This window comes from Falco cherrug, chromosome 10 (assembly GCF_023634085.1).
Source record: "Falco cherrug isolate bFalChe1 chromosome 10, bFalChe1.pri, whole genome shotgun sequence".
NCBI lineage: Eukaryota > Metazoa > Chordata > Aves > Falconiformes > Falconidae > Falco > Falco cherrug.
This window is the reverse complement of record NC_073706.1, coordinates 36,285,240-36,303,009: the sequence shown is the minus strand read 5'-3', so window position 1 is coordinate 36,303,009 and position 17,770 is coordinate 36,285,240. Positions and strand designations below refer to the sequence as shown.

At 53.4% G+C, this 17,770-nt stretch overlaps 1 protein-coding gene across 4 annotated transcripts in view; it reads right to left on the bottom strand.

The window, feature by feature from the left end:
• LSP1 (lymphocyte specific protein 1) overlaps window positions 1–17,770 on the bottom strand; it is a 51,098-nt gene that overhangs the window by 11,872 nt on the left and 21,456 nt on the right. For 2 of the 4 annotated variants that reach the window (XM_055722222.1, XM_055722223.1), the window contains exons 2-9: window positions 13,088–13,240; window positions 9,596–9,685; window positions 6,298–6,493; window positions 5,127–5,333; window positions 1,959–2,002; window positions 1,705–1,786; window positions 1,200–1,340; window positions 299–379 (exon numbers count right to left, since the gene is read on the bottom strand). In XM_055722222.1, the coding sequence (XP_055578197.1) occupies window positions 299–379; window positions 1,200–1,340; window positions 1,705–1,786; window positions 1,959–2,002; window positions 5,127–5,333; window positions 6,298–6,493; window positions 9,596–9,685; window positions 13,088–13,240 (994 nt within the window). The remainder of the gene's footprint in view (window positions 1–298; window positions 380–1,199; window positions 1,341–1,704; window positions 1,787–1,958; window positions 2,003–5,126; window positions 5,334–6,297; window positions 6,494–9,595; window positions 9,686–13,087; window positions 13,241–17,770) is intronic. The other 2 variants (XM_055722224.1, XM_055722225.1) reach the window with 1 other exon arrangement.

Here is a 17,770-nt window from a genome sequence, read left to right as displayed (position 1 = left end):
TCTGAGCCTAGAAGGCTGGGGGTCCCAACTCGGGGGCTGAGCACAACATGCCGTTCAAGACACCCTTCGATATTACTGGTTATAAAACAACTTTGCCCCCGTTTTTACTAGGGCTGAAGCAACAGCAGCTCACTGTTAGGAAGAGCTCTTGGGTATGCGGTTGCATTGATAGATACAGGCAGCCCTTGTCCCTGCAGAACACCTGCTCAATGCTTCCACAACCCAGCCAGAAGCTCTTTTTTTTTTTTTTTTCCACAGAAGAGCAAGTGCTTTCATGCTCACACAGACAGAAACTCACCTTGATACTGGTCTCAGGCTTGGGATCGCCCTTCTGTTCCCAAAGGCTTCTTTTACTCATGATGTCTCCAGCCACGATATCCTGAGAAGATGATGTTCTCATTACCCTTCACTGCTAACGCTGGTGAACATGTCTTTGGTCACGTCCCTTCCAAACCCACACATCTGACCTCCTTTTTTATTTAGAAGATCACAAAATCTGACCTATGGCAGCTGCAGCTAAAACCCAAGACTGAAAACTTACTCCTATTCCCACTATGGCCTACGTTTTCCCCTCTCTTACTCTCAACAAAACCCTGGATCAGAGGTCCAAAATATTTATTTTCTTAAATAGTTAGGACATGTTAACATCAAGGCTTTTTTTTTTTTTTACGTGGAAGGAATTTTACTCACATAAACAGAGGTTTGCAACTGATGTGTTACAGAACCAGCCTTGCTGAGAATGACCAAAAAGTGAAATTAAGAGCACAATACAAAATACTCTTTGCATTTTCCAAGTTTACAAGATTTATCATCTTGGTACTAGATGGAAGTCTGCGCTGAGCAGATGGAGCTCAGTTCTAGCCGCTGCAGCAGACCTACGCTTTCTCCCCACCAGCCGATTTTATTCCCATTTCAAAACAGAGCCCCAACCAGCAGCACAGAGGCTTTCCTAGCTGTACCACAGAGAAAAAAAATTGGGACTCTATCACAGACAAAGCAAAGCTCTGAGGTCTTTGGGGTCTTTGCAGTGAGCCTTGCATCCTGATGGAGGAGGTCGGATCTCCAACGCAGATGCTTTTATAGCTGGTAGGCACCACCACCGCGCAGTACCAAGGCTAACGCAAGCGTAACGCTGGCTGTGCCCAGAGGCCAGCCCCCCCTCCCCCGCACGAGCAAGGCAAGTCCTGCAAGTGCCGTACCTTACAGGGCAGGGGCTTCGCAGCAGACTGAGCTGTGACCTCTCCGGTCTCCCAGAGGCTTTTTGTGCTGGCTACCATCATGCTGGTGGTGGGAAGGTCGAGAGAGGGCTGTCGGACAGGTTTTGGAGCCTTTGTGGATGTCTGGAAAATAAATGGAGTAAGATCACCATCAGGGAGTGTGTTCTTTTTCCCCCTCCTCTCCCCATAATTGGAGGTCCTCAGGGACGAGGGGTGTAAAAGGAGACCTGCAGGTCTTGCTAGTTCCTGCCAGATGCTCCCACCCTTGAAGCAGGGAACATGATGAGACAAGGATGGCACAGGTCTCTAAAGAAACCTACTTTATGCTGTGAAGGGAGATGGAGACAGAATGGGGTGCTCCCAGCCAAGGGGAGACAATTCAGTTGTCACCTCCCAGATGGTAAGGCTAAGAGGCACGGTGGGAGAGCAGCGCCCAGCAAAGGGAGCTCCTCGAAGGCCGGGGCAGACGGACAGCACAGCAGCCCACCTCAATAGCCTGTGTGTACTGCTCCAGCCTGTCGTCAATCTTCGACACGGGGAGGGGAGGCTGAGTCTTCTTTATGCTGTTACTGGAAAGCAGTGAAGAAGATTAAAGTGATCCCCCAGTGCCTCAAGCAGAAGGGGGGGACTTTGAGGGCCACAGGCGGCCTGTCCCTCCTTCCCCTCCCCGCAGCAGGGCCCGCCAGCACCCTCGGTTTGCAGAAGGGACCTGCGGCACCCCAAGGTCAGCCCCAGAAATACCTTTTCTTTATGGAGCGGTTCAGTGACTCGGTCCTGTCTGTGATCTGAAACGGGAGAGAAAAGGCCAAGATGTTACTTTTGTCCACGGACCTCGGACAGATGTAGGTCACCTCAGCTGACTGTAATACAACCATTTCTTTTCCCTGATCCCTCACCCAGATTTTGGTTAGAAATGCCTCACTCAGCCCCATGTTCCCACATAGGTCAGAGAGACAGGGAGCATCCCCTTTCCTCCTCCTTTCCAAGGCAGGTGAGCAGAATCCCAACCAGTTTCAGGGGCAAACCAAGAATGTGCAGCTTCACTGACAGCTAAAACAGCAACCAAGACTATTTTTTCTACTCCCCCTGCTCAAGGGCCAGGTATCTCTCTCGGGCGCTCAGTCTCCCAGCCAGACCTAACAGAGAGAGTGGCAAGTGTGGAAAGGCAAGGGGGGAAACCAGAGGCCCTACCAACCGCATCTGCGGGAGGAGCCAAGCATGAGAGCGGCACAGGCAGGAGTTACCTCAGGTTACCCACGTCGGAGCAGCACACAGACGGGGCGAGCCAGCACGTGGAGCCACCTGCAAGGCAGCCCTGCAGGTCAGGCCATAAGGAAAGAGAGTTCTGCACCAGGGGCTCCTGTGCAAGGTCTCTCTGGCCAAGGCAGGAAGGCAAGCAAACACATCCCAACCACTGGATAAAGGAAAGCTGAAGCATTGCTAAACCTCACCGCCCTTTCATGCCCCAGAAAACAAGAACACAGTGAGAAAAAAAAATCACTTTCAAGTAAAAGGGCAGGCTCTTTCTTAACAGCAGTTCCTACAGAGCGCAGGAGCAGCAGCCAAGTAACAAGGAACCTTCTCTCCCCGTGTCACTGCTGCCTGCGCCGCTGGAAACATCACCCACCAAGGCAGCAGCAAAAAGGCAGCACTAGGTGCTCATTTTCAGATGCTCTCAGGATGCTGGTGCTAAACTTCAGCTGAGCACAAGACAAGACAGTGTCACAGAGAGGACACATTTAACAGCTGCACCCAAGAGCACTGAGCCCATTAGAGAAGTGCACAATCATGAAATGGTGCTGCCCTGGCTAAGAGATGTGCTGGGGAGAGTCACTCTGCAAGGTCCCAGCAGAGCTGTGTGACACATCCCATCAGCCAGCTGCTTCTGCTGGGCAGGCTGCCCTCCTTCGCTCGGTGCTGCAGGAGCTGATGCTTGCCTCCGAGCCGTGACTTCAGAGAGTGGGTCGCTCATCCCCCTGGGGCACTGATGGGCAGGCTGGCACCACATGGGACACAACAGCACTTGAAAGGGGAATCTGGTAGACCCCTGCCTATGTCTCAGCTTCTCAATCACAAGTAGGTAAGGTATCACTAGGAAAAAACCTTGCCAACCCTTCCAGAGAGATGCTGTGCAGCTGCAAGCCACCCACAGGTGCTTCCAAACAAGCAACAGGCTCAATAGAGAGGGGCCTGCAGGTGACAGTAGATCTCAGCATGACAGTCAAGGCAGGAACAAACCTCCCTAAGCTATTCGGAGACCACCGCCCCCTGCCCTGTAAGGCAATTCCTTGCAGGCAGATTCATGCATTTCTCTGGTCCAAAGCATGTTCTGAAGGCCAGAAGACACCACCGCTGCTCACCTGGCCAACCTCAAAACTCAGAGCTCACAAGCAGCCTGGGACAAAACAGGGCTGGTACGAGGTTTCCCCCCTGCCACCGCACACCTCTTTCAGCCCCCAGGTCACACTGGCCCTCTGAACACCCCATCGCACTGCGACCCAACATCTGCCTGCCCCAGATGTGTACCTGGCCTCCACCAGCCACAGCTGGCTGGGGAGCTCGCTGCCCACTGCAGATGCTCTTGTCTTTCCACTACCAGCAGTGTTTCTGCTGAGCAAGCCCGTGCCAAAACACCTTCTTGGTGGTCAATGTGCTTAATTCTCAGTGCTCACACAAAGCTCTGCGAGCTGGGGTGTAAAGATCCTCCTTCCTTTGGAAAGGTCCCAAGCTCATATTTTTCCTGAGCAGCTTTACATCCAGCTTTGTGTATTGGTGAGCTCTGACATCACTGTCTAAAACACGAAGACTGTATTTCTAAACCTTTCCCTGGGCTAATCTTAGGAGCAGGAGTTAAGCTCAGGTCATGGAGCTATGTGTGTTTTGGGCTTGTAATGACAAAAGTTTCAGCACATGAAAGGTGCTGGAAGAGTTTCCCACATTTCCCCAGCAGTTCCGCTCCAGGGATATGCTTTGGCCACCCCCATCCCACTTTTCAAACCCAACGTTAGCACATGGCCTGCGTCCAAACACACCCTCCCTCCCCTATTCTTATTTCAATTTTAAAAGGCTTCTCCATAACGAGCAAGAACTTGATGGTTGTAGGTGATGAAACCTTCCTCTTACAATCTATTTACTTGTGCAAGAGGAAGCATCCATACAATCCGCCTCATCCGGGAAGTATTGACTAAGCAGCAAATAGCACAGATCTTAACACAAAAAAAGCAAAGATAGTACCAACAAGAGATTAACAGGCTACACAGGCTCCTCACCTTTTCCCTCCATGCTACAATTAACAAGCTTAGGGCTTACAAAGGCAAGGAGCCATTCACTACCGAAATGGCTTATCTGTATCTATTGTATTTAAAAGCATGGGGACAGGACGGGTATTTGTGGACGATGCAACAGAAGTCATGAGATGCAATTCAGGTGGCAATTCAGGTGGCGTTAAAAATGGAAGTTTTGCAAGAGCATCAATGCAAACAGATGTGATTGGGGAGGACACAATGCTACAGAGATCAGGAATCTCAGTTTAAAAAGCTTAAGTCATACTTTCTGATTTTATTCTAAGAAAGATAGGGGAATTCTAGTGCTTCAGTTTTGGGGGTTTTTTTGGGAGGGAAGGAAAACTTCATTTTCTGATTAAGTTCATGTGTAACCTTTGACCACGATCACAAGCTGAAAGCACAGGCATCTTTCTCAGTATTACAATATCCCCTGGAGTCCTCAACGAACTCCAGACTTTCACGGTGACTGGCAAAGCCCACACAGAGACAGCGGCAGCCTCACCGCGCACGCAAGCGAAGCGGGAGGAGGGGAGGCAGACAACCGAGGCGGATGAGCGGAACAGATCAGGCCACTTGTCCCAGCCCGTAGCAGGAGTGGGATAACAGGATTCACACCCTACGTTACCGCAAGCCCTGGATCATCTTTCCTCGTCACGGGTGAGGTGCTGTGGCTGCCCTGCCTCCAGAGGGGCGCAGGCACACGAACCTTCATGGAGCACACCGTGGCGTGGTCCGAGCCCAGCTCCTCCTCTTCCCCGCCGGGGGGGCTTGGGGCCTTCTGGCGCTTTTCTGATGCTTCTTCTTCCTCGTCATTTCTCCTTCTCTTCTTTTCCTGAGTGCAGAAAATGGACAAGCCAGGAAGTGAGCTGGTCCAACTGCTTACTACACAACAACAGTGATTTTTTTGTTTCCCTGTCTCCAGGCTTCCTGCTTTCCACTAAATAAATACGTGAGCACAGAAACTTTGAGTTCACATCATCTACTTTTGAAACATCCAGGAAGAAGCTCATGTGTCAGTCAGGGTTGGGAATCAGAGAAGTTTTGCAGGTTCAAGGCTCCAAAATGATATGAAAAGGGATCCTTGCATCAGTTTGTAAAGATTTCTTACCACTGTGGAGATACGAAAACCTGAATTTCTCATTTAGAGGCCACAAGGAGAGAGAGCAGCTGCCTTTAGAATGAAGGGCTAGAGAGAGTCACACACACGGTTCAAATGCAGAAAGCATACTAGCCTCAGCAAGTTAAAATCCATTTACAACAAAAGATATCTGAAGCTCAGCCACCCTGCTGGACTCGCACACCTCTCAAGTTCCAGGTTTGTCTCCTTCATTAACCAGGAATTACACCTTGTCAGAAGAGCAAGGCAAGAAAGCCTCAGCTGGGAGCAACGCAAGATTGAGAGATACATCAAGCCAAAGTGCTCCAAAGGTGCAATAAAGGCTGGAGAAGAGAAAAAACAAGCAGTAAAATTTAGATTTGAGTTCTCCTGAAGACCTGCTCACTGCCGACAAAACCACAGGAGAAATAGCAGCACTTTCCTTCTCGGGATTGCAGGGACACTAGTTGGCACCTGGAGCCCCGGGACAGGCACAGCGGGCAGAGGCTGCCTGCAGCCACCCCCAGAGGGGACACAGGCGAGAGCAGCACCAGCCCCAGGTTACACCACGAAAGGACATCTACGTGGGCTCAGCACCCGGCAGCATAAGCAGCAATGGTGAGCCGAGCTCTTGGAGAGCAGCCCCCAGCTCCCCCAGCAGCCCTGTGAAGAGGAGGTGGTCAGCTCCTCCTGATCCCACCTCTTGCTCAGCTCTCTCCTCTTCCTCACGCTCTTGGACCGGTTCTTCCTCCTGGCACAGCCTCTCTTCCTCCCTGATAACTACATTCTCCTCCTGGATCTCCTCCAGGCTTTCCCGACCCAGCTGGATCTGCTCCAGTTTGACTTCAGTTTCCCTCACACCACCGTCCTCTTCTTCATATGACTGTCGTGGAGACCTAGAGGAGGGGGACAGAGGTCAAAGCACCAAAAAAAATCGTTGTGAGCCTACAGACACCATCAGGTGCCTCAGACCTCTAGAAATCCAGTTTTATCACACACATCCCCAATCCTACAGCCTGCTGGGTGTTTGACACCAGGGCTCACAGCCACTTCGTGGTCCCACCTAATTCCAGGCACCCAGGTGTAACACCAGTCCCGTCACACTCCCACACTGAGTGTCCAAGACTCAGCTCAACTAAGAGTTGTGGCAGAGCTGAAGGTACCTTCACCTTCCCAGCCTCACTGCAGGCAAGACCCACAGGAAAACGCGGATCAGACCCCCCCTCAGACCCCAGAGAGCACACTGTCACCACGATGTAGTGCTGGCTCAGTTGTCTGCTCAACTACAGCCAAAATCCCAGGCAAACCAGCATGCTCTGTGGTCCTGGGGCACCAACGCGGACCTGACACTGTCCCCACGGCTCCCTGCACCCATCCAGCGCGGAGCACCAAACAGCCTTCCTCCGCCTGGATGCGTCTCGCACATCGCAGAGCCTCTCGCTGGAGGAGGGTCTCACCAACACCACATGAACATGCTTCCCAAGATCCCCCTTTTCCCGAGCTGAAACTAAACAGCAGGGCAAGGCTGCAGAGCTGCTCACGTGGGGTTTTCGCTTGCAAGGCACAGTGCTCCGTGAGCGATGCCTTGTCCGCACCCAAACCACGGTTGTGCCCACTGGAATAAATTACACCTCGGCCCATGCCATGGCCCAGTAAAACAAAGGCGTCCCAGAGCAACCAGGGCCACCCCTTGGCTTCAAACCACCACAGTGGGGTTTGTACAGGAGGATTCCCCCAGGTCTCTGAGGCTGAAGAGACCCAGGAATGTGTTTAAGCCATCAGCTTCGCAAAAGCAGAGCAGCCCGTGCCTTCAGGCACAGTTGGTGGAGGGGAGCACGTAACCACAGAGCTCTCAGCAGCTCACAGCGGTGCACCACAATGTTGTGGCCATCTTACTCTCCCCAGCTGGAGGACAGCTTTCTCCTTCCAACCATTTCTTAGAAAAATCACCCAGCCTGTGACAGCAAGGCTAGAGAGCTGGCTAGTGGGCAGCCACCAAAGTGCAGGGCTGACTCACTGCTTCCACCTCACCAGCCAGCACTAAAACCTGAAAAAAGGTTCAAGTAAGGCTTTTCTACCACACCTCTCTGCTGCTAGGAAGGCAGCTGACAGACAGCCACCATCCAGCCCTCCTCATTGATGCCCAGCGAAAAAGCTGATGCATACGCTGGCTCGCTTGGCCATCCTCTCACACCATCAGTGCAGTCACCAACAGCAAACAGACTCTGAAAGGCCAGAAAACTAGTTTCTCTTCACCAGAATGCTTGCAATGCCTCCAGCTAAAGCGCAAGCTCATAATAAAAAATAAGGCCAGCAGGTACAACGCAATCTATAGGATGCCTTTTGCACCACAGCAGCTTTGTATGGCAGGCAGCTAGCCTGACACAGCTCCCACCCTCTTGCATGGACCTCCTCCCCCAAAGCAGGGAACCAGAACAAAAAAAAAAAAAAAAAAAACAAAAAAAAAAAAAAAAAAAACACAAAAAACCACCTTCACACCAAGGTCCTCAGGGGTTGCACAAGCTGGTTTAGCTCCACCTGACAGCAACCATCTCCACCCCCTCATCCATAGCCACCACCTAAACACCCTGCATGTGAAAAATCAGGGTTTGCTCCCTGCCAGGTAAGCAGAGAGCCGGGAAGCGTGGGGCACAGCCCTCCTGTGCTCGCACCGCACGCCCAGCCTGCCCCTCACCCGAGCCAGGGCACAGCTGCTGCCGGGACCCTGCAGGGCACAGCCACCCACCAGGGAACCAGAGGCCCATTCCCAGTAAGCCCCAGGGTCTGAGCCGCTCCAGCTGCCTCTCGCAGCCAGCCCCCAGCCAAAAGACTGCTCAGCTACAGCCCCTGCCTTAAAGCATCACCCCATCTGATGGGCTTCACCTGCCATGGATGCCACCTCCCTCCCCTGCTCAGCACCCTCCTGCCTCGCTACAGAAAAAACACACAAGCATCACAGAAAAACCCAAGGAGCGATTTCAGGAGAGGATAACGCAACCCTTACAGCTAATTCTCTTTTGAAGGCCAAGGAGGGAATAACAGCAGCCTTTTTCTCCAGACAAGCTTTTTGCAAGTAGGGTGGAAAAAGAGGCAGCATGCCAAAAAGCAGGTGGGGCTGATTTCTAATTGCTCCCACAGACGTTATTATCAACAGCACAGCAAGGTGCTTGAGCAAGGCTTGTGGGCTCTGAGCTGCAAAGGTCCAATGTGCAGAGGGGTTTAGCTCTGGTGTGTGGAAAGACATAAGAAAGAGGAGAGCTCTAGTTATCTGTTCAGCCTTAAATATTAATCTTAGGCGTTTTTTCAGTCTTGGGGGTAAAGAAAAGGCTGTGTCATCACAGGGGCAAAATTCACTATACCATCAAGCTGCCAAGACAGCTGAGTCCCAGAGTTCACGTGCAGGTAGACGGTGTCCCAGGGAAGTGGTTAAGGCAGGAGTTTGGTTCAGCTCAGCAAGGGGTGAGCGACGGCAGATGGGGATGAAACAGCTGAACACACAAGCCCCTCTCGGGGCTCTTTGCTGCCTGTTTTTCCCCCAGGGAAAGAGAATTGGAGCGCAAGATGGGCTGGGGCCATTAACACCCACTATGACAGGAGTAAGGAAGCAGCGCTAACCTAGACCAGCTCTTTAGGCTGGCCTGGATTATATTAGAGGTTGTTTCAACCCTTGCAGCAGCTCAGTGAACTTAAATCTGCTGTTGTCGCTCTGCCAAACCCAGGCATCCTGGCAGGCTGTTGCTTGGAGTGCCAAGCTCGATCCAAACACCCTCAGAGCCTGGAGCACCCCTGAGCCTGTTCCTCCTCACCAGCCCGCACGGCCGGCGGAGAGCATCCATCCCAGCGGTGCGGGCCTCATCCTGCCCTGCTGACGCTCCAGCCTCTGGCCTTGTTCTTATGCACGCTAGGCTTGAGCTGGGCTTGGGCACCCCTCCTCGGGGACAGTCCTTCTGCTGGGTGCATTGGTTCCCCTCCTCTTAGTCCAGCTGTGTCCTACCCACCTCTGTTTGCGCTGCTCAAGCTTCTGGGACCAGTCACTGAACCCCTCATCCTCCTCCAGCTCTGAAGTCCCAGATGGCTTAAAGTCATAGCTGAAACACAGCAAGAAGGAAAATTAGGATGCGGTGCAAAAAACCCAAACCTGGTCTGAAAGAGCCCCCAGCCCGATACCATCCTCCTCTCCCCCCAGTTATTCCACCTTCTTTCCTCTGGCCACTCCCAAATCCCACTTGAAGCCTTGTCCTCTGTTACAGAAGATGCTTTTGACACGTGTTTCAGAGCGCCCTTGTACAGAGGGGTCTCTCAGGGCATCGCTGCAAGATGGAGAGGAAGAAGGAGCAGCCCCATGTCTGCAGCAGAAGCACCCTGCTGCCTGCCTGGGCTCCGGGGCTGCACGCGGGCAAGCAGAAGACAAGCAAAGCAGCACATCAGCACCAAGAAGTGTGTGGTTTTTCTTCTCTGCCAAAGCTGGCCCTAGCTTGTTAGGACCAGACGTGCTTCAAACTTGGTTGCTGCTTGTCCTGTGCTTGTACGCAGCCCCACAGGCAAGACAGCAGCAGCAGCCTGAACAGGTCACCGAGAGCCGAAGATGAGGCCACCAGCTCAAGGTCGGGGTTGGATCCTCACGTTCCACTGCAGCTCTGAGCCACTCACAAGCGCTTGCGTGACTCCAGCTCCCTGCCTGGGAACGCCCCACGGCTGTGGGGAGCCACAGCCCCCCAGCACCAGACACGAGCTGGCCATGCATGGGGAGCCCTGGGGGTTTCCTATTTTTCCCCCCTGCATTCAGAAGGAGACTCGCCTCCCAGCCAGGGGTCCTGGGTGGGCAGGGGTGTTGCGAGCATCGGCCTGAGGAGGTGGCTTGGCAGATGTTTTTGGGATACAGGGCGGTCACATCACCTGTGAATTGGAATTAGGATGTGCGACTCACAGATTAGTTTAAAACTCAAAGGTTCAAAGTACATAATAAACATGGAAGAGTCCTTGCTTTGCCTTTCTGGGCTCTCCGGTGGTGTCGGGAGATGCTTGGTCTCCTCCATGACCGTGGTGGCTTGAAATATGGGCAAACTTCTCTGGGCAAAAATATGGGGGGAAAAAAAATAAATATGAAAACTTCTCTGAGGTTTGGAAATCTGCTATTGAACTGATGCAGGAGCTGAGGGTATACAAAAGCACCAGGCTCACCAGGGCGGGTAGCAGGGGGTGCGCACCGAAAATGTCTGCTCGGCCACACGCCTGAGTACAGCCCGGCTCCTGCCACGGTTCAGGATCCCCTTGGACTGCCAAACAGCGATGCCGCGTAGGTCTAGGACATCGCAGCCCAGGCTGGGTTATTTTCTGCTGCGTGTGTGGCAGCAGCTTGTGGATGCCACAAGATAACGCTCAGGAAATTTGATGCAGAGCCAGGATGGGAGCAGGGATCTGCTGGGTCCCTGCTCAGGGCTTCAGGCAAGCTGCAGTGTTGGTGATGCCCAAGGCAGAATCCCTCTGCTACTTGCGGCCCTGAGCAGCTCCCAAGGAACGCTGGAAACTGGCCAAATGCTGTTTGAAAACTGGTCCCTTCCCTGTGCCCCTCTACAAACACAGCCCCAGGGGAAACACTAAGCCAGCCCAGCCCCATCAGCATCGTCCCTTAAGCTGTCATCCATCCCTCTGGCTCCCAAGGCCATGCGTGTCTTTCCTGCAAACCTGCCATTCTGCAGGTTATTTCTCTTTTTTTAGCGGGGGGAAGGCAGCAGAGGAGCTTTGCTCTGTCCCTTTGGTGCAAGGAAATGCAGAGGGTGGGTTTGCACAAAGAGAAGAGACATGGACAGGATGAGTCCCGGCATGGGAAGTGCCGAGTGAAGGAGGAGGCAGTGTTTACACAAGGGAGAGTGAAGCTTTTCGGAAGATTAATAGCCAGGGCTGACCCTGGCTGCGTGAGCAAGCCCAGGTGGCTGTCAGCAGCTGCAGGAGAAACCAGGGGATGGCCAGAAAAGAAGAAACATCCTTCTGGTAAAGCCTGGCCCAGCGAGCTCGAGCGTCAGGGAGCAGGGAGCAAACCCCCTTATTTTAGGAGTTGTTCTTGTCATTACCGCCCTTCACAGATGCTTAAGCACTTGATTAATTTTGGGCAACGCCAACGGTCCCACGGGGCCAGCAGCGTGTCTGTGCCTATACCCACGGGACTGGGGCTGCTGCACGCTGCTCTGTGCCGGGGCCGCTCACAGCATCTTCCGGCAAAGCAGAGATCTTGTCTGCTGTTTTAAAGACCTTTACGAATTATTTTCCAGGCCCTGTGTGAAAGGGGTTTTGGAAAAGCTAACAATTATTATTACTTTCCAGATCTTCTGTTTGCTTTTAGGGCAGACTGCAGTGATTTTGTCTGCAGAACATCACCAGGTGTATTGCCACAAAAGATTCTGAAGCTTCTTTGCAATGCTTTTAGACAAAAAAACCAACAGAGTCCTGAATAATTTTGAAAGTATCTAAGAAATAACTGATCTTTTCATGGAAAAAAACCCAGATTTTTATAAACAGCTTTTGCTATTTTTTCAGTAAAATGAAGCTGCTGCTTCTCTCTGACTGTAATCCCAAACCCTGCTGCCACTTTTCATTGTGCTTAACGTATTTAGATAAGTTGGAACACAGAATTAGCGGGGAGACTGAGTTTGTCAACTCAGAGCGCAGACTGGTTTTTGTGCCAGCCCTAGTTCTGCACAGCCCCTGGGCTGCTGAACTGTGGACACAGGGAGGCTGTGGTGGATGCTGCAGTGGGGTGCTGGGGACGTGACTCGTCATCCTATCCCTTCTCCAGGGGGCTCCCCTCTGACAGCAGGTAGCTCAGCATCTCCATAAATGCCTCCTGAGCTATTTCCATTTAGGACTTGCCCCATTAAAGCATGAAGTTAACTTTAACCCTTGGAGCTGTGAACTGCACCAGCTCAGGAGCTGCTCCTCGCTGCCCACTGCCAGGGCAGCCCCCTCCGAGGGAGAGGCGGGGAGCCCGGCCAGAAGAGGTGATCGCTTGCTTGGCCACCAGCACCATGATCTGCCCAGGGTTGTGTGTCACATCCTGAGGCATGTGTCTGTTATCGCAGATACCAGGAACTTCCATTAGTTTCAGTGTAGGACGGTTCACAAGCTGAATTTTAACAAGGCACTGAAAGCCCTGGTGATGTGGACTCCCTGCCTGAGCTCAGCCTGGCCCAAGCTGTCCTACTGTAACTCTCAGGGCAGTAGAACACTCAGGCTCTAGACAAAAAAAAAAAAACCAAAAAACCAAAAACCAGAAAAAAAAACCCCGTGTAAAGCACAGGTTCTGGCTTTTCTTGCCCAAATGAGAAACACATATTTGTTCGTTTGGGCTAAATCCCCCAACACAAACCTGTTAGGGAACTTCCCCATCTCCCCACACCACCCCAAACGGCAGACAGCTGCTCCAAGGATGCGGGAGGGTTTTGCTGCAAGGAGAGAGTGTGTTGCTGAAGGATTTATCTGTGGGTATTTCTTACTGGTTTTCCTGCGCCGGACTCGCACTCTCCGAGCAGGAGACGGTGCCATTCAAGCCCTCCTCTGCCTGGGACCTCAACTGCTTCTCCCGCTCCCGCCGTCGCCGCTCTCTCGCCGCCTCCTCCTCATCTTCCACACTCCACTGTGCTGTCAGCCTGCCAGGACAGAAGGAAAACCCATCCTTAACACTGTCGGGCAGTGCCTGTGAAACCTGGCAATAATCCCCACGAGGTGCCTGGGCTCCCCACAGCAAGCGGGGGGCTCCTGGAGAAGAGCGCTCCCGCTGTGAGCAGCGGTCCTCCAAGTGGCATCCCCAGCTCCACTGGCACAGCTCCACAGCGGGACCAGCCGATGTGCAAGGATAAAGTGGGATGCACGGGCTGGGAGAGGGGTGCAGGAGAGCCTTTCCCAACCCCGAGGAAGACATGGTGCCTATCCCCCTCGTCCCACAGCAGCCGCTTTCCTGCAAGCTGGAAGCCCACTGGGAAGCACCATTCCCTGCAAAGCAGCTTTGCGCCCCAGGAAGGGTTTGTGAAGGGTCTTGCAGTGCTGCAAGAAATTCCACCCCTCTGTCTCAAGCTTTGGCTCAGGAAGGGTGAGATCGGCACCCTGGGGGTGAGTTTCCTTAAGCAGGAGCAGAGGGCACGGTGGCAGAGGGCAGCGGCTGTGTTCCTCTCTGCCCTGCCCAACTTCCTTCCCCCCCTGCAGAGAAGGAAAACCTGCCCTGGCTTCTCCCAGGCATCTCATCTGCTGGATAATAACACCTCTGTCGGCAGAATGGCCTCTTACATCCCCGAGGAAGTGATAAGGCGGCTGCCACATTCCTCCTCCTGCGATAGCACCAGTCGCCACCCAGCATCGCCACCCAGCATCGGCTGCTGCTCCACCGCTGGCGGCACCGGCTGGGATGCAGGCAGAAAAGGACATGCCACCACGGTGTGGTCACCACTCACCCAACGGACTTGTCATGGCAGCTGGAGTGGGGCAAGTCTGACTCGTGGTACCCAGGGCTGATGCTGGGGCAGATGCTGGGGCAGATGCTCCCTCTCCCCACTCACCCCTGGCTCAGCCAGGTCCAAACCAGATCACAAGGGCTGTTTCCCCTGGTGTTTGCATGCCTGTCTGCAGAAACGCTCTCGTGCGAGGCATGCACATGGGAGCCGCATGCACACAGGAGCTGGGAAGGTGATCTTCCACCAGCAGCAGGACCCAGCCCGACCTGCGCCTGCCCCCACTTCGGGCACACCCCCAGGACTGCAGTCCCGATGCTCTGCAGGAGATACGCTGTGACATCAGTTCGGATTGGGGCAAAGGGCTTGTGGAGAGGGAAAAGGAAAAAAACAAACCAGAAATGCCTTAGCTGAGACTTGTTTCATCCCTCATTTGAGCGAAAGAGGGGCACGTTCCAGCTGACCCCAGAAGCATCAGTCTGCCAGCCTGCCCAGCTGTGCCCACAGCCTGGACTATGAACCGTGCAAGGGGGCCTCACCAAGATGCTGCTTTCATTTGATTTTCATTTGCCCCCTTCTCCCAGCAAAGGAAAAAGAAAAAAGTTGGGATTAGTTGAGATATTTTTTTCAAGAAAAATCTGGCTTTTGTAATTCCACTAGGAACCTTGTCAGCCTTTCCAGGGGAGGCTCACTTGGAGCCTGTTTTACTCCGCAGCACCAGCCAGGCTGCCTAGCTTAGCCCGGGTCGCCTCCCTTTGCGGAGCGGTCCCACCACCACCCCGGCAGGATGCTGGGGGTGACCCCGCATCCCTGCCCTCCCAAACTCCCACCTCCCCAGAGGTGGCAGGGCCAGGATGCGGGGCTGGATGGAGACAGGTCACCCATCCCTGCTGAGTGCATGGGGGAGCAGGGAACCGAGCACATCCTGGGTCTAGGCCTAAGAGACGGCTCCACCGTGGTGTCATTCCTGCCTGCCTTGTTTTGGGTGGGGGCTTTCTGCAAGCAGCAAATGCAGCCGCCCTTCGCCCTTCTCCCCGCTCGTCACCCCTTGCCACCTTGCTCTCCATGGGGAATAAAGTTGACCCGCACCAGAGCCTGGGCTCCCCTCCTCCCTTCCCGACTCGTCCCACACTCCTATTTATTATTTTCCCCCAGGTTCCCATAGAAACCCTTGTCTGTGGGCCTGGCAGGAAGCCACCGTGTTGTTGGGGTTTTTGGTTGTTGTTTTTTTTTTTTTAATATATAAATGAAGTCATTCATTAAACTCTACCATGATCTCCCTCCCTTGTGCGACAGCTCCAGATAGTCTCCGATTCGGAAAGGCTTTTAACCCCCTCTAGCCCGTATCGCCCCAGTTATGAGAAGCAAGGTTCATGCTTATGCCAGAACAAGTTAGATTTCGATTTAATTATTTTGCCCCCTCCAGTTTCTGGGGAAGCTGGTGCAGAGGCAAGGCTGCACCAACCCCTGGCTTGGCCGGGGTGCCCAGGGGAGCCTGGAGGGGGGGTCCGCTCCGACCCACGCGAGCTTTCCATGGTGCAAGAGCAGCCTTGGTTGGCAGCCCTCTCCCTTTCCCAGTTGGATGTGACTAACTCTCTCCCCATGACCTCACCGGCTCGCTATTCTGTCCCTGTATCCTCCGAACCGGCTGAGGACAGAGCCGGGGGCGACCGTTCTGGGGAGAAGGATTTTTTTGCAAAAGCAGGGAAATATCTTTCCCAGCTCCTGTGGCCGCAGAGCAAACCAGCCTTTGAGTTGCCCACCACCGTGCTGGGATGCAGCTCCAACACACTGAGCATCGTGGCAGGGCTGCAATGCTGGGAGCTCCGTGTCTGCTCCTTTCAGCAAGACGGGCTGTGGATAAGCCCCCCCAGAGCCCTCATTCACCCTGGGTTCGGAAATATCAGCACCCTCCAGCAAACACCGAAAACCAGTTTATTAGCAGATTTGGAGCGCTCTTTCATGCTCAAACAGCCTGGCAGCAGAGACAGGTTTAATAAGTGATGCTTCGGGGTGCAGTAGTCACACCAACAGGCGGAGGGAAAAGCATGACACCTTTTTGACTGTCCTAGCTGCACAAATATTTGTCTTCAGCAAAAAACAAACCACGCAAAAAATAAAAAAAAGCCCTAAGCAGATGAGAAACTAAACCTTGCCAAAGTCCTTGCGTTTGGGTCAGCTACAAGGTTTTGTGGGACCGCAGACAGAATGTGCCATTTCAGTTGGGACAAGCCCAAGTATGAGGAAGGGGTCAGCTGTTAAATTGCCTTTCAAAGCTAAAGGGTGGAAAGATTTAATTTCCAAATGGTTTTGTTTTCTAAGAAGGGGCCACAGTCTCCCGTTTGCTCTAATTCCTCGCAGTCTCATTCAGTAACTCGACGTGCTCAGCCCACAGTGGCGTTGCACAGCCACCCTTCCCATTTCTAGAAATAATTAGCTGGCACTTCAGGATTGGGCTGATACCCCATACCCCTGCCTTCAGCTCCAGCCAGCACAGCCCCAGATCGGTCCCAGGCTGGGGCAGTTTTGGGAAGAAGCAGGCTGATAGCTGCTGGTGGGATTGAGAGCTCCCCGCTTTGTTTCACCCCACACAGGGCGTGGAAATGGAAAGCAAGAAGACCTGAAGCTTGAAGGCTTGCAAGATGAGCTACAGCGTGCTACACTCCTGCATTCAGCCACATGCCTGTATTGAAGCATTTTCATGTGAGGTGAAAGGAAATTCAACCCCTCACACAACCATTCTGGGGACTGGAGGAGGGAGGGAGGTTGAGTGGAGAGACCACTCTGCTGTCCCAGCAGCCAGGAGCTGCGGCGAGGCTTGCTGTGGCAAGACCTCATCACAGGGCCGGGTCGTTTCTCTTATGTGGTCCCTCCATCCCTGCCAACAGCTTTGGGAGGTCTTGTTTTGGGCTAAAACACTCTTTGTGGAAGGGGCTCATCTCCTCCCGAGGAGGTGAGGAGATTCCACAGGTCTAAGGATGGGCTGAAAGCACCTTGGTTCAGCTTTGGCCACGGTGCCACAGCTGGGCAAGCGTCCGGGATGCTCAGACTTCTGCTCCGACAGGGGCTGGCTGCCCATTTCTGATCCAGCTCTTTCTTGACTTCACCTCCCTCTGGACCCCCAGCCGAGGGAGGGGGTTCATTCCCATTTGCCCCACAACACGCCTCCTCCCGCTGCACAACAATGCTACAGGCGCGCGCGCTCTGGCTGCACCCTTGCAGATGGCCACGAACGCCCGCTCCAGACAAGCCAGCATTGCTGCAAAGGTCACGTTTCCTTTGGGCAATTCCTCACCAGCACTTGAGGAGATAATAACATTCAGGCAAGGAAATTTCTGGCACCAGATGAGCTGTGTTTAAGGGAAACGCTGCAGACTCAAGGAGCCTTTTGCACAGCCGATGGCTCAAAGGAAGCTTTGCTGGCCCAAACCCAACCTTCAGCACTAAAGCTAATTCCAGAAAGGAAAATGAAATGCCTCCTGGAGGCTTTGGGCTTTGCAGACCTGTGCCAGAAAAATCCAGGAACCCTCTACCAGCACACTGGACATTCCTATCCCCTGAGCTCGCCGGGGTACCGGGCCAGGTCAGTGTTGATTTTGGTCGCTGCCTCTGTCGGGTAGGCTGCCCCACAGAGCCAGGGTTCACGAGGGAAGAAGTTTTGGGAACAGGGTTTAGGAGGAGCTATATGCGACCCCTGGCGTGACGACTGCTGTTTCCCAGGAGATATATTGCCCC